This window comes from Urocitellus parryii, chromosome 12 (genome assembly GCF_045843805.1).
Source record: "Urocitellus parryii isolate mUroPar1 chromosome 12, mUroPar1.hap1, whole genome shotgun sequence".
NCBI classification, from domain to species: domain Eukaryota; kingdom Metazoa; phylum Chordata; class Mammalia; order Rodentia; family Sciuridae; genus Urocitellus; species Urocitellus parryii.
In genome coordinates this window covers 50,109,827-50,123,860 of record NC_135542.1, presented here as the reverse complement: position 1 = coordinate 50,123,860, position 14,034 = coordinate 50,109,827, and the positions used below count along the sequence as shown (strand labels likewise).

At 49.6% G+C, this 14,034-nt stretch overlaps 1 protein-coding gene across 1 annotated transcript in view; it reads right to left on the bottom strand.

The window, feature by feature from the left end:
• The window catches only part of Efr3b (EFR3 homolog B), an 81,314-nt gene that overhangs the window by 4,589 nt on the left and 62,691 nt on the right, over positions 1 to 14,034 (bottom strand). Inside the window, exons 10-22 of the mRNA XM_026404048.2 lie at positions 13,857 to 14,018; positions 12,916 to 13,027; positions 12,497 to 12,548; positions 10,018 to 10,190; positions 9,472 to 9,547; positions 8,863 to 9,024; positions 7,488 to 7,619; positions 6,041 to 6,108; positions 4,987 to 5,114; positions 4,181 to 4,272; positions 1,010 to 1,058; positions 687 to 793; positions 229 to 278 (exon numbers count right to left, since the gene is read on the bottom strand). Coding sequence (XP_026259833.1) covers positions 229 to 278; positions 687 to 793; positions 1,010 to 1,058; positions 4,181 to 4,272; positions 4,987 to 5,114; positions 6,041 to 6,108; positions 7,488 to 7,619; positions 8,863 to 9,024; positions 9,472 to 9,547; positions 10,018 to 10,190; positions 12,497 to 12,548; positions 12,916 to 13,027; positions 13,857 to 14,018 — 1,363 coding nt within the window. The remainder of the gene's footprint in view (positions 1 to 228; positions 279 to 686; positions 794 to 1,009; positions 1,059 to 4,180; positions 4,273 to 4,986; positions 5,115 to 6,040; positions 6,109 to 7,487; positions 7,620 to 8,862; positions 9,025 to 9,471; positions 9,548 to 10,017; positions 10,191 to 12,496; positions 12,549 to 12,915; positions 13,028 to 13,856; positions 14,019 to 14,034) is intronic.

Here is a 14,034-nt window from a genome sequence, read left to right as displayed (position 1 = left end):
CGGCTGCTTTAAATTACATACCAGCCTGGGACACTAGGCCTCGACCAGCCAGCCTCTCTCCCCTCTCTGATCTCAGTCTCCTTGTCTAGGGAGAGTTGGTGACTGACTCCAGCCCTGGGAACAGAGTTGTGGTTCGTGGAAGGACTGAAGGCAAGTGTGCAGATGCAGGATGAGAGCCTTGATGCTGAGGGCACAGGTAGGGGTCCCCTGCCCAGGACTGCCACTTACCGAATGGTGATTTCAAAGATCTGGTTGAGCTTGCTCTGCAGCAGCGATGCCTAGACACAAACAGAGCGGAGTGAGCTGGGGGCTCCCGGGCCCCTACCAGTTGACTCACAGCCCACCCATCTAGAGGATGTCCTGGAGATGCTGGGACTCGCAGCCCAAGGAGGACACTCGGGTGTGGGATGCCTGTGGGGCCCTGACTGTAGATTCAGACTGGGAAGAGCTACTGTCAAAGGCTGGCTAGGGGCAGGACAGATGTCCAGGAGTAGCAGGGAGGCTTTGAGCAGGCAGTTCTTGAGTTCAAGGTCATTGTCCCTGAATGGGGGGGGGGGCAGGGACTGCTGGGCATGGGGCCAGGAGACTCGCAGTGGGCGTCAGCTCCTTTCTCGACTCACATTTGTCCAAAACCTGGGCCTTGACTCCTAGCTCAAGAGGCATCACCCCTGGGGCGCCCCGCTTACCCGGGCCCCGCAGTGGGCTGCAATCTCCTCGAAGGGTGCCTTCTGGAATTTCTCCACCACTTGTCGTCGCCGCTCGCGCTCCTGTTCCTCCACGGCTACACTGTCCACTGCAACGACAGCAGGGTTAGTGCCCAGGTCCTCCTCACTGATGAGGAAGCGGAAGGGCTTGGGGAGATGGACAGGGTGTGGACTTGGGGCAGAGGCGCAGGCCATGACTGCTGGCGAGTGGGCCTGCAGCCTTGGCCGCCAGGGCAGGGCTGAGTCAGAGCGGAGAGGGCAGCCCTGCCCTCCCCTCGAACCCGTCACTGGGGCCCCTAACTTACCAATGGCCTTCTTCAGCGTCTCATAGGTGATCTCCTCGGCTGGCACTCGCTGAAGGAGAGGGGACAGAGATGCTCAGAGAGGTGGATAGCAAAAGGCAGCCCTGGCCTCTCAGCTATCTGGCACCCCTTTGCTTCTTAGAAGAATGTCCAAAGGGATCCCCCCCATCCTCCAGGGTCTCTGAAGGTCGGAGCAGGCACGGAGGACAGCGAGAGAGGTGGGGGTGAAGAAAGGAATTCCTCACCAGATTCAAACTTACAGGTGAGCCCCAAGTCTAAAAACCCCCTGTCCCCTGCTTCTCACTCCAGCCTGTCCCTCTCACTCCAGCCTGTCCTGGAGGAGGAAAATACCATGTAATTAAAAAAAAAATCAATCTTGAGATAATAACAGAAATTACTGGAAGAAAGAAGGGGCAGTTGGCAAGTATAATCTTGAATGTCAATTTTAAATACTGAATGACATTTTTTTTTTATTTTTTATTTTTTTAATATTTATTTTTTAGTTCTCGGCGGACACAACATCTTTGTTGGTATGTGGTGCTGAGGATCGAACCCGGGCCGCACGCATGCCAGGCGAGCGTGCTACTGCTTGAGCCACATCCCCAGCCCATGAATGACATTTTTGAAGATTTAATGATATTAAATTATCTACCAAGGTGAGCAGAGTTTTAATATTGGTGGGCCCTTCACTGCAGAGGTTGGTCCAAGGACATGGGTCACAGGACCTGAGCACTCTGTAGAGTCTATGAAAGGAGGTGTGAAAAAATAAAACCCAAAGAAGGGAACACCAAGGATGCAGAAAACAGTGAAGGAGCTTGGACGAAGTTCCAGAAATCCCCACCAGACTATGAGCTCCTTGGGGCAAGACCTGGGACTTACTCATGTTCCATCACTTAAACACAAGTATTTGAAAGGAGCAGACACAGAAGAAAATGATATCATTGACACGAAGTTCAAGGAGTGATCAAGTCAGGCTAGTGGCTCCCTTTGGGGAGAGGGGTGGCCAAGAGAGGGGGCAGGGCCCCTGGGCGATAACTGTTCTATTCCCTGATCTGGATATGATGACATGGGTGCATTTTTCTTTGAGCTGCATATATTTAAAAAATTTACTTGGCATCCAGTAAATGATGGAGTGGAAAGAACAGAAGTGTGGATAAGGGACAAAGTCATTCAACAGCTTTTTTGGGGGGTACCAGGGATTGAACTCAGGGGCACTCAACCACTGAGCCACATCTCATCTCACCTATTTTGTATTTTATTTAGAGACAGGGTCTCACTGAGTTGTTAGTGCCTCGCTTTTGCTGAGACTGGCTTTGAATTCGTAATCCTCCTGTCTCAGCCTCCCGAGCTGCTGGGATTATAGGTGTGCGCCACCACACCTGGCTCAACAAATGTTAAATGAGTACTAATTACATGCAGGGTTCTAAGTGGGTCATTCAATAGAAATCGGAAAAATTTCCAGCATTGGAATTACATACACGAGAGTGCTATGCTGAGCTGTAATTCATCTGAGGATCCATCCTCTGCATATCCATCTATGCATGGTGTGCAACTATCCAATGTCAGATACTCACATGCAAGGTGCTAGGGAACTGTGGTGATGACAGAGAAAAAGAAACTCACTGGACAAGAGCAGGTAGAGAGAAGTGAATGGAAGAAATGGAACTAGAGTGGGCATTGAAGAACAGGTAGTTCACAGGCATGAAGGTACACACACGTGGAGAAGAAGGGTGAGTCTCACATGGACTCCAACACTAGCAAACCCACAGAGGCAGCATGGGGGAGGCTGAGGGCAGTCCTACCAGGCTGGGATGGTGCAGGTATGCTGGGGATAAGTGGGTGGGGTAACATGATATGGTAGTGCCAGCCCAGATTGTCTCGGAATGCCAAGCACCAATATTGGAATTGGACCAAACCAGCCAGCAGAGATTCATCAGCCACCCCTTCCAGAGGCAACTGATAGTAGGTGGCTATGTAGCCAGGTAACCATTGCTCCTCCTCCTGCTCCACTTAACTCATCAATTCCTGAGGGACTCTTGGAAAGGGAGAATCATTTCCACAGTGGGAGACAGCAGCCAACCAAACCCTGAGGCCTGACACTCTGGAGGTTCCCAGTCTTTTACAGCAGGAAGGGCTCAGAGAACCCATCCCACCCCCGACCCCTGTTCCACATCCTCACTTTTGTGGTCCAATTAGCCCAATTCAGAGCTTCCAGCCTTCCCTGGGAAGGTTCCTGACAAGTTTTGAAAGCCCCAAACTGGAGCTCTGCTTGATAGTTGAGGGCATGTTTAGAGGGAGACTGACCTTTGGGGATTAGAACCTGCAGTACGAATAGGATATCAGTGCCTGTAGGGTACTGTAACAGTAGGGACATGGCAAACCCACAGAACGGACACCACCTAGCGGGAACCCTAATGTAAACCATGAACCGTGGCTGGTGACAATGTGGCAGTGTAGGGTAATCAACTGTCAGGCAGGTGTCACTCTGGTGTGGATGTTGGAAGGTTATGTATTTGTAGAAAGCTTAAAATTTTCGTAAAGAGTTGAGTTTTGAAAATTGCTTTCCTGTGGAATTGGGCTAAAACTTGTTTCTAGATGAAATTATAATTGAAATTATAATTTGTAATTACAATTTGAAATTATAATTTGATCTAGAGAGTCCCTCTTGAGAAAAAAATCATCAAAGTACTATGGTAGTGTTGGGAGCCTTTTTAATAATCTTAGAAAGAATAAATGTTTTAGCCCAGAAAGCTATAAGTATATGGGATATCTCTGGATCCTCTTTTCACATTTGCTTTTAACTTAAAACTGCTTTAAAAATAAGTCTTAGTAAAAAATATGCCAATATGTCTGGAAGACACACTATGAAAGCTATTTTCACCCTCATCTTTTCTGCTGAGCCTCTGACTTGAAACCCAGAGCAATAATGCCCCTAGTGTGAGTTGGGAATGGAACCAGAGTGCTTTTAGAAACAATCCCATGGGAGTGTGTGTTGGGAGGGAACACTGATAAGCTTTTCAGATGGAAATATCAATTTTATACAGTCAGAGTTGGTAAGAAAATGGCTTTACCGAGAAACTAATTTCTACTTAAGCTTCAGTGCGTCGGGCTGTGTAGGGGGCTGGTGTATCTGGTGTCCAGAAGCTTCACCAGGACAGTGACAAGGACACTCACCTCCTCCTTCTCTGGACTGTTCCTTGATTCTACTTCCACCTGCAGGGAAATGGTCTCTCCAATGCTCTTTCTCTTGGATAAGCGATCTTCATCTGCAAAAGAGAAGCCGCAAAGCTGGAGTTGCCAGCCCTTGGAGTCCCAGGTTTGAGACACTGGTCCCCTCTCCCTCAGCCTCTGCAGCTCACACTTAAGCTACATGTGGAGCTTACAGAGGCTTCCTATTGCTGAGAGCCTCCCCACCTATCTTGGGGTGGTCTGTTTGCTGCCCTGGGTTAAGGTTTTGTAAGCACTGATGAAAACAAAGAAGCCTCTTTGACTGGAAGGCACATCCAGCTTGCATAAGCACCAGCTGCTAAAAGCACCTGCAGCCGTCATCTGTACGGTTTACTAAGTGCATCTGCCATCACCATCTCCTAGATCTCTCCTGCTGATCATCTATGAGGTATTTCACAGGGAAACTGAAACTCAGCGATGTTTAGAGACTTGTCTAAGATTTTTCAGGCAGTAAGTTGCATGGAAATCTCAAATAGATCTCTGGTTCCATAGTCCATGTGTGCTCTTTCCAGGACAATGGGCCCCCTGACTCACATCCACAGGCCAGGCTAATACACGGGCCTGTGGATGTGAGTACTGAGGAGGAGAGGCAGGGAAATCAAGATGTCACCATAAATTCTGTTGTGTCTTTGGACTCTTGTGCAACATTTAAGATGTCACAGAAGGTAAGAGCCCACAAGTCCCTTTCTGGTCCTTTATATAGCCAAGAAAAAGCAGAGGCAAGCTTGAGAGTCATGGCATGGAGCTCGTACCTGTTAGCTGAGGGATGTAGGGTAGGCAGAGCCTGTCTGAATTGTAGCCACTGCCCCCCAGGACTTCACTGATCTTGCTCTGGCGGAAGAGGAACTCGATGACCACGCCATCAAGATTTTGAGACAGCCTGGATGATGAAGGAGGGGTGAGACAAGGTATAACTAAGGTTTCTCCCCAACGAATTCCTTATATTGAAAGTAATGATTTGTTATGCAAAATGATAGAGAAGCAAAAGAGAAAATCACCCACAGTCCCATTTCCAGAGAGAACTACTATTTATATTTGTGTAGGATCCTTCAATTACATAGATTTATGCCCACACATGAACGTCTCCTTCTCCAACACATTGTTCTGAAATTTTTTTTCACTTTTTTTTTTAGATATAGATGGACACGATACACTTATTTTATCTATATTATGTGGTGCTGAGTGCCAAACCCAGTGCCTCACATGTGTGAGTCAAGTGCTCTACCACGGAGCCACAACACTAGCTCTGAAAATGTTTTATTCACCTATTATGTAGTGAATTTTTCACATGAAATATTCTTCAAAAACATCATTGGTATTATTTGCCAGATGTTCATTGCATGGATGGGCTGTAGTTTGTAAAGCTATGCTCTCTTGCTGGACACTTTTTTTTTTTTTCTAAGATCTTTCCCTTGAATTTGTCTGATGCTGAAACCATGCTGACCCACAGCACAGTCTGAACGTGGCCTCTGAATGTCACTTGGATGGACAGCAGTGTGCTGTCAGGCATGACTCCTACAGGACATATTTCCTGTAGGTTTGGCCAAAGTTCCCAGAGGTCACATCATGTCCTTTACCGCACAACACAGCAGCCTGCCATCATCGCCTGCTTGGGGTATGGACCACTGTACCATGATAGTGTCCATCCGCCCAGGATTTCTGGGTCACGGGCAGGTTCCACTTTCTGCCCTGGATTCCACAGAAGCCCAAGCCTCCTGGTGTGCAGCCTCTTTTGACCTCAGCCTGCCCACCTCCCTACTCAGCTGCCCAGGGGATCCTCGACCATGTCCCAGGGGTGCTCCTCACCTGGGCCTCTCCACAAACACATCCTCAGGGAGCATGTATGGAGCTTCCTTCTTCCTGGTCTCTATCACCTGGAATTTGAGAGGAATCAGATGATGAGAACTGGGTCCAGGAGGGCAGAGGAGCTCAGAACAGGCAACAGAAGGAGCGGCCACCTCAGTGTCAGCTTTGACTTCTCCCCACCACCTCCTTGCAGGGTACACTACAGAGGGGCTTCTCAAGGGAAACCAGGATCCCCAGCGACTCTCAGAGCAGCCTACGAAGCACAAGGCGCCTGCTACAAAACTATCGCCATCAACAACACATGGACATCAAGTGCAGGGCACTGCTGAGGAACTGCAGTGTCTTGCTCCTGGGTCCTGTTCCTGTGCTAGCTACTAAGACACATAACAGGGGGATACAGGTTGCACCATGTCCCAAAGCTGGAGATTGCAAACACATCCTGATGGACAGTGATAGCTTGAGTTTTCCTCAGCATCTTTTGCAATTTTTGGAAGAAAGGTAAAAATGACTAAGATGATGAGTAGCTGGGGGAGGGAGGGTATGCAGGTGTGTGAAGGTGAGCTGGCAATGATCCCATGAACCAATGGAGAGATGCCTGGGTGTTGCCCTTCTTGCACTCTCTTATCAGCCCAGAGGCTGGGAGGGTCCAACTCCTTTGGGGTGGTCTTTGATACAGTGCCATGGCACCCTTCTCCATGTTCCCAGGACAGCTGAGACCTGGAATGCTGCTTACTTTCCTTTTGCTAGTGCCTTTTAAAGTTAATTTGGACATCAAATCATTCTACCCATAAATATTCTAGCATATTTTAAAAGATCTTTATGTAACAACAGAGAACATTTGACTGTAGTCTGTATATTAGATAATCTCAATGGATTCTTTTGTTTTTGAAAACTTAATTAGATATGTGCCTAGCATGACAGTCCCAGGGGAGATGCCCATATTGTATTTTTTTTTTTTAAGCCATGCAGACTGATGTACGTAAATTGCAAGGACAGAGAGCTGGGATTTGTTTTAAAACATTTCAGAAAAGGTAAAGAAAAGGAAACAGCTGAAGTAAAAGTGGGAAAGTCTTCTGAAGCATTTACTCTGCATGATATCTAATGGATGTTGACTGTTCTCACCCTGCTTTTGGTATTTGAGAATTTTCATGGTAGGAAAAAAAAAGTAGCCTTCGTCCATATGATCTCAGGAGTGGGTACTTCCGTGAGCTGGGAGAGGACAGAGAGCAGGAAGCAGGTATAGGGCAATCCCTGTGCTGGACCCCATCTGCTGTATCATCAGGCAGGAGGAAATGCCACCTCATGTCACTTCTCACTGTCATTAATTCTTCCTTCAACTCTTTCTTCCTAAGGCCAAGAACAGTACTGATACAATTAAGAAAAAGCTGTTCCTGGGAAGCCCCAAGCTGAGGGCCTCCTGAGCTCTCAGCATCATGAGGACACTGACCTCGTGGATGTGCTGGCAGAAGGCAGGTACCGTCGTCAGCTGGCTGATGAGGTTCAGGTAGGCTGCACCCAGAGCGTAGAGCGCACAGCGGTTGTACACAGGCAAGTTCTCTTCATTGACCTGGGCCACATCCTGGGGTAACACAGATGGGCCTCTGGAGTTTTTATCTGAGAAACTATTCTGCAGTCTGCACCCTCCACCCAACCTCTCCCCAGTCTTTAGAGATGGCTCCTTTTGCTAGACTGAGTCTTTCTCAGCGTTTTCTCCATAACTTTCCAGGTAGACAAGAGTCACCCTCATTAAAGTGGAAGGGGATGGTTTCTAGAACAATTCATGAACTGGAGGTTCTTAAATACTGAGTATGGTGGCAATGACCTCAACTCCCCACTCTGTGGTGAAGCTGTAGTGACTTTTACTGTCCAAACCCTCGTCATCAATTCCACCGTACGGATGCCATCTCCTTCACTACAATTGATTCTTAGAGAAAGAAACTGGCTTGCTAAACTGGGTTCACATGTTAAATTGAGAAAGCTGTGGGAGTCACCAAGGGGTTGGGGTACAAAGGAATTCTAATTCTGTTTCTTGAGCATAAAAAAGAATTAAGAAATGTTTAGCATTTCCCACTTGCAGGTTATCCCTGCAGGATTTAGCACGGCCAAGTGGTAACCTAAGGCTCCCCATCACTCAACTCCCAGACTTGCTGTGACACTTGCTGATGCCCATCTGGCTTCAGGACCTGTAGACTCCAGCCTTTGAGGTCTGAAGGGTCCACTCTGACGCCCTCAGGAGCATACTTCCACCCAGAGAGACCCCGAAAGTCTCAGATCCTGCCCAGGACCACAATGGCTATAAATTGCAAAGGAAGTTTGTTAACTATACAGGTCTTCAGGCTCGGGAAACGGATTTACCAGTTCAGGGAATATGTATTTTTAACAAGCACTCAAGGCAATTTGGAAGAATATCTAAGTTTGAGAACCAGAGGATCTTTAGACAATTAAGTTTGCTTAAACAAATTTGTTTCAGGATCACTCAGGGCTTATGAATATCCTCTTGGAAATCCTTGAATTCTCACTCAGACTCTGAGAGGGACTTGAAATACTCAGGGATAAAGGGTGTTTTTCAATGACCCTGTTCCTTAGGTCTCCCTTAACTTGAGGATGAACCAATGTCATAAATTATGCAATCTCGAGGGTGCTCCAGACAAGACCATGGTTTGGGGTCTTCGTGGAAGAATGGCCAACCAAGAGTACAAAATTCTCAGGCTTCCAAACGATTGTTAAGCAACTGCTTCTCAGTTTTCTTATCAGTCCTTGGCCAGATCAGGGCCCCTCCCTACAATTCCTAACCGGTAGGTCCTGCCCACACCAAGCCCCACCTGAACAGCCAGCACCAAGCGGATGAGGTCCACCACCACTTCCTCGTTGGCCAGCTCGATGCTGATGAGCGCCAGCAGGCCGTAGAGGGCCTCGTAGTGCCTCTGGATGTTCGTCTCCTCCTTACAGCTCAGGTAGATGTGCCTATAGAGCTGCTGGGAATGCTGGGGACAGGAGTGTGGGCGGAGGACAGCCACAGTGCATGGGGTGGGGACAGGAGAGACAAGGAGAATGGGAATGAAGACCAATGTGAAGGGAGCGAGATGGCTGCATGTGCCCCACGTCCACCCTCAGGGAGGGAGTCTTTTAAAGCAGACCTCAGAGGCCTGTGAGGTGAACACACGGGAGAGAACATGTTTGGGGGATGACGGACACTGGCAACCGAAGCTGCACACCCAGTTTCAGGAGCACAACATGGCAATGGCCCTGGACTGGCTCAGTGGGGGGATGGCCCTGGCCTTGGCAGGGGGTGACACTGCGGGCTTGGCCTCCCAGGGGAGGCAGCTGGGTGACGTGACCAAGCAGATGTGCAGAGGGAGGCAAGCTGGCGGGAGCAGTGGTCAGCGTGACTCAGGGGCTGGAAGGTTGGCTCCACAGGTCCACTCGTTTACCTTCTTCATGAAGACAGTGTCCTGTCGGGAGCACTTGTCCACTTTCAGCTTCAGGACTGAGATGTCACTGAGGGTACTGGGAGGGGACAGAAGGGGCCCCTTAGCCCTCGTGTGAGGCTCGCTAGAGCTCACACAGTGTCTCTGGGCTTTATCCCAGAGCTGTGGAGATTTCCGATGCTCCTCTGGCCCTGACTTTTACCCCGATCTCAATTTTCTTCCAAGGTCTCAAGTTCCTGTTCTTTTCTCTTAATTCTTTGATCCTGATTATCTCTTCTTCCCCTATTCCCCCCAAATTCTTCCAGTTTCTACTGATGACCCACATCCTCTTCCCTCCACCTAAAACTCTCTTTAGTACCTTCTCTTTATCTCCCACTCCCCTCTCCCACTACTCCCAGGCGCAAGTATCTTTTGGTCTTTTCTCCCCTCAAGGACCCAAGGGTCAACATTCGCGATCTGCTCCCTGGTGGGTCCCACCAGCAGGTGAGGCTGCTGGCCAAGAAGACAGAGCCCAACACACGTCAACTCAGGAGAGACTCCCAACTTCACCTGATGGTAGAGAACTTGTGGCGGTTGCCATGACGATCAATGAAACTGATGAGAATCTCTAGAACGAAGAGACGAATTTCTGCATCCTCCATGAGGGCGGTGGAGAGAAGGCGGTCGAGGAAGTTGCTGGGCAGAGCTGACATCATGTTGCTGCACTGGAAACCTGTGGACACCTGCAAGGCAGCCCAGGATAGGTGTGCTCAGGAACCCTGTCCCTCTCAGGTGCAGTGAGGAGATGAATGAGCAGCCAGGAGATGTTGGCCTAACTTGTCATCCTCTCAAGACATTCCCCAAGCCAGCTTCCCTTCCCTCCTTCCCTCCCAATCCTTGGGCACCACAGGAAAACTTTTTTTCCAGTACTGGGGACTGAACCCAGGGATGATCTACCACTTAACCACATCCCCATTATTTTTTATTTCGAGATAGGATCTAACTTCCTCAGGCTGGCTGAACTTGTGGACCTCCGGCCCCATTTTCCCGACTAGCTGAGATTATACTTGTGCTCCACTGTGGTTGGAAGCCACAGGCAACTTTTTTGAATACTCCAACATCCACCTAGATAACCTACTTGGCCCAGCTCAGCAGATGTGCGGGTGGATGTAGACAGGTTGAGTAAGATTAGGTGTTAAAAGCAAGTAAAGGATGAGCACCAGAAAGAAGCAAGAGCAGGAAATCTCTGAACATAATATTTCAGCCAATCAGGGCACATCTGAGCAGCACCCACCGTGAACACAATGCTTCATTAAGAGTACAGAGTCTAGTATGGTGGCACATACCTGCAATCCCAGCAACTCGGGAGGCTAAGGCAGGAGGATCTCAAGTTTGCGGCCAGCCTCAGCAAATTAGTAAGACTCAAATATAAAAAATAAAAAGGGCTGGGGATGTAGCTCAGTGGTAAGAACCCTGGGTTCAATTTCCAGTACTGCAGGGGGGAAAAAAAAGAGTCTGGACAGTCTCAGGAACTAGACAGTGGAAGAACTTGTAGCTGGGTCAAAGAATCAGAACTCATACACAGCAACAACCACAGAGCACTCACAGAACTTATCTGGTTATATTTCTTGTAGCGGGATGATAAGGAGGGCCTTCTGATCAGAGTCACTTGGCATAAACAGACACATCATAGATGATGTCAAAGCATTCAACAGCACCAAAGCACATTTACTGTTAAGCCCATATTGCAAAGCAAGGCCTTTGATAATTCAGAAAGCCTCCAAGAATCCAGCCCAACTTGATAGTATCTTTAGTGAACATCAATGCCCACTGAAGAGGATGTATGTGAGTGTGCCCCAACCTGTCACCTTAACAAATGCTGGGTACAAATTAATGAGGGTAAACTCAGCAAAGATAGGGTGGGAATATGAAGACCAAGGAGATAACTAATGATCAGACATGGGCAGTGTCAGAGCAAAATAGAGTGATGATGATGATGATGATAAATGCAGTGATTAGAAGGGTGAGGGATGGAAAAGAGGGAAGGGGAGGCTTGGGTGGGAGTGAGGGTGAATCTGTCCAGACTGTCATGTTCCAGGAACAGAGAGAGGGTGAGATGGAGAGTCGGGGAGGAATAGGGCACTGGGGACCTTCCAACCTCCACCGGAGAAGTCTGAAATCTGGGTGTTCATGCCTCAGAAACTGAGACCTATTCTGAAATCTAGGGTAGTGCACGGGGAACAGCATTTCCATAAAGTTCTTCTTCTTCTTTTAATTTTTTAGTTGTTGTTGGGCCTTTATTTTATTCATTTATTTATATGTGGTGCTGAGACTCGAACCCAGCGCTTCACACATGTGAGGCAAACACTCTACCACTGAGCCACAGCCCCAGTCCCTATAAAGTTCTTCTTGTGACTGTGTTTATGATAGTGGAAAAGAGATGGAGGCGAGAGCAACTGGGAGAATAATGTAGTTGTGAGACGTCCAGAGTTGAGGCCGGACGGAGCCAGGCACCAGAGCACCTGGGGAGCCTGTCACAGAGTTCAGGACCTCATCACTGTCACCTCCTCTAGGGAACCTACAAATGGTGGTCTGACTCCAGCGACGGCCACAGAGATGCAAAGAAGAGGTGTGTGAAATACCAAGGAGGGAAAGATGGTGTCTGTGAGATGAGATGGGCTCAAGTAACAAGGGGGAAACCAGGATAGGACCTGGGGAGGGGACCCAGGAGGGAAAAAGGGCAGGAACCAATAGATTCCATCTCCAGACACATACAATGTTGAGTGACAAGGCTACTAGTGACTAATAAGGAACCTTTGTAAAAGTTATAAACAAAGAGTCTGCCCTGCTCGGGAAGACCTGGATCTCTGGGTCCAGCTTGGCTAGTGAATGGAAAACATGCTGAATTTCAGCCCCTCACTCACCCTTTTGGCTGGGCACATTTGTGCAGTATGCAACCGCATGACTGTATGCACTGGCCTTACTTTTGGTCCTGGAAGGAGTTGTGCCCTGTACAGGCAGGGCAGGAACAGGGATGGGAGAAACTTACCTGCAGGAGGGACTTCAGCAGCATAATCTGGGTCAGCCTATTCCTGTTCTCCCTGAAGACCAGAGACACACAGGAGGATGGTGATTCGGGTGGAGACCCCCAACTTGCCTGCTCAGTTCTCCCTCTGCTGAGTTTCTCCATGTGGCTTATCTTGTTGGGTTACCCAGGATCACCACCCGACAGCCCCAAGAAGCAGACCAGGGAATGAATGGCTCCCCATACGGTGAGGGGTGGGGATGTGGGTCAGCCTGAGAACTGCTGTGGTGTTCAAGGGCCTCACTAAAGGCTGCTGAGGGATTTGGGAATGAAAAAAAAGAGAGGGCAGAGTGGGCAAAGCGAAAATGGATGGAGTAGACAGCCAGAAAACAGGGGAGGGAAAACTGGGCGGAGTCTAGGTTGGGAGAGGGTGGAGGACTCACCCGGTCCTCCCTGTCTCTATGGCATGATGCAGGGAAGGCAGAGGGACCTTGCTCATGATGAAGAGGATCACCTCGGAGCGCTGGTAAGTGGGCAACGTGCTGGCAAAGGAGCCTGTGGGGGGAAATGGTGGAGAGTGGTTGGCCCAGGGGAGGCCAACAGCTGCTGGGCCACTCTTGCTTCAGCCTTTGTGCTGAAGGAGCCACTGTGGAGACTGACCGCTGCGCTCCAGGGACAATTCAGACCCAGAGAGAGAAACTGCTCAGGATGGCCTGGGATGATGCTGCCTCTCCTGGAAGAGGAGGCACTTAGAGGACTCCAGAGGGCTCTTCTGGGTTCTGGTTCCTTCACTTATTACTGGGATTGAGGTTAAGGTCTTGGCTTCTTTTCTAGGGATTAGAGAACCCTAGAAATTAGAGGCAGGGACCAGGGCAGGAGCCCTAGGTTTTCCTGCTGGGCACCCTGGGGCAAGTCATGCCTCCACCCACAGCCAGGGCTCCTTGACCCCTGCCCTGTTTCCTCCTCAAAGCTGATGGAAAACTCAAATGGTGCTAGGACAGGAAGGCTTCAGGTCGATGGGCCTCACACACTCAGGGGTGGCTTTCCCATTCTCCACAGCCAGATGCACAGACATTTTCTCCATGGCAACCTCCACCTCCCTACTTCTTTTCTCCCCTCCCCTCCCCTCGGGTCGCCCCCAACTGGAAGCATCAGGCAGGTCTAGGGTGGAGTCCAGGGTGGGAAACCCAGGGGACTGATTTGTGTTTTCAGGGCCTGCGCGGGCTGGACCGTGCACACCAGGGACTGGTTCCATTTCCCCTACTGTCCCTGAATAGCAAGACACGGATGTTTGACAGTCCTACAACCGACACCCTCGCGCGCCCGCCGCTCCCGCCCCGCCCCGCCCGCTAGCGGCCAGCTCGCGGCCCCGCCCCCTCCGCACCGATGGTCTTAATAACCGCTTCTTGGAACATGCGCTCCTCGTGTTCCTTGATGATCTTGGTGCCCAGGCTCAGGGCCCCGTCGTAGCTCCCGGTCAGCGCGTAGTCGATGCTGAGCCGCAGCTGCCGCAGCAGAGTGTTGAACATCTCCAGCACCGTGGGCCCTGAGTGCGGAGGGGA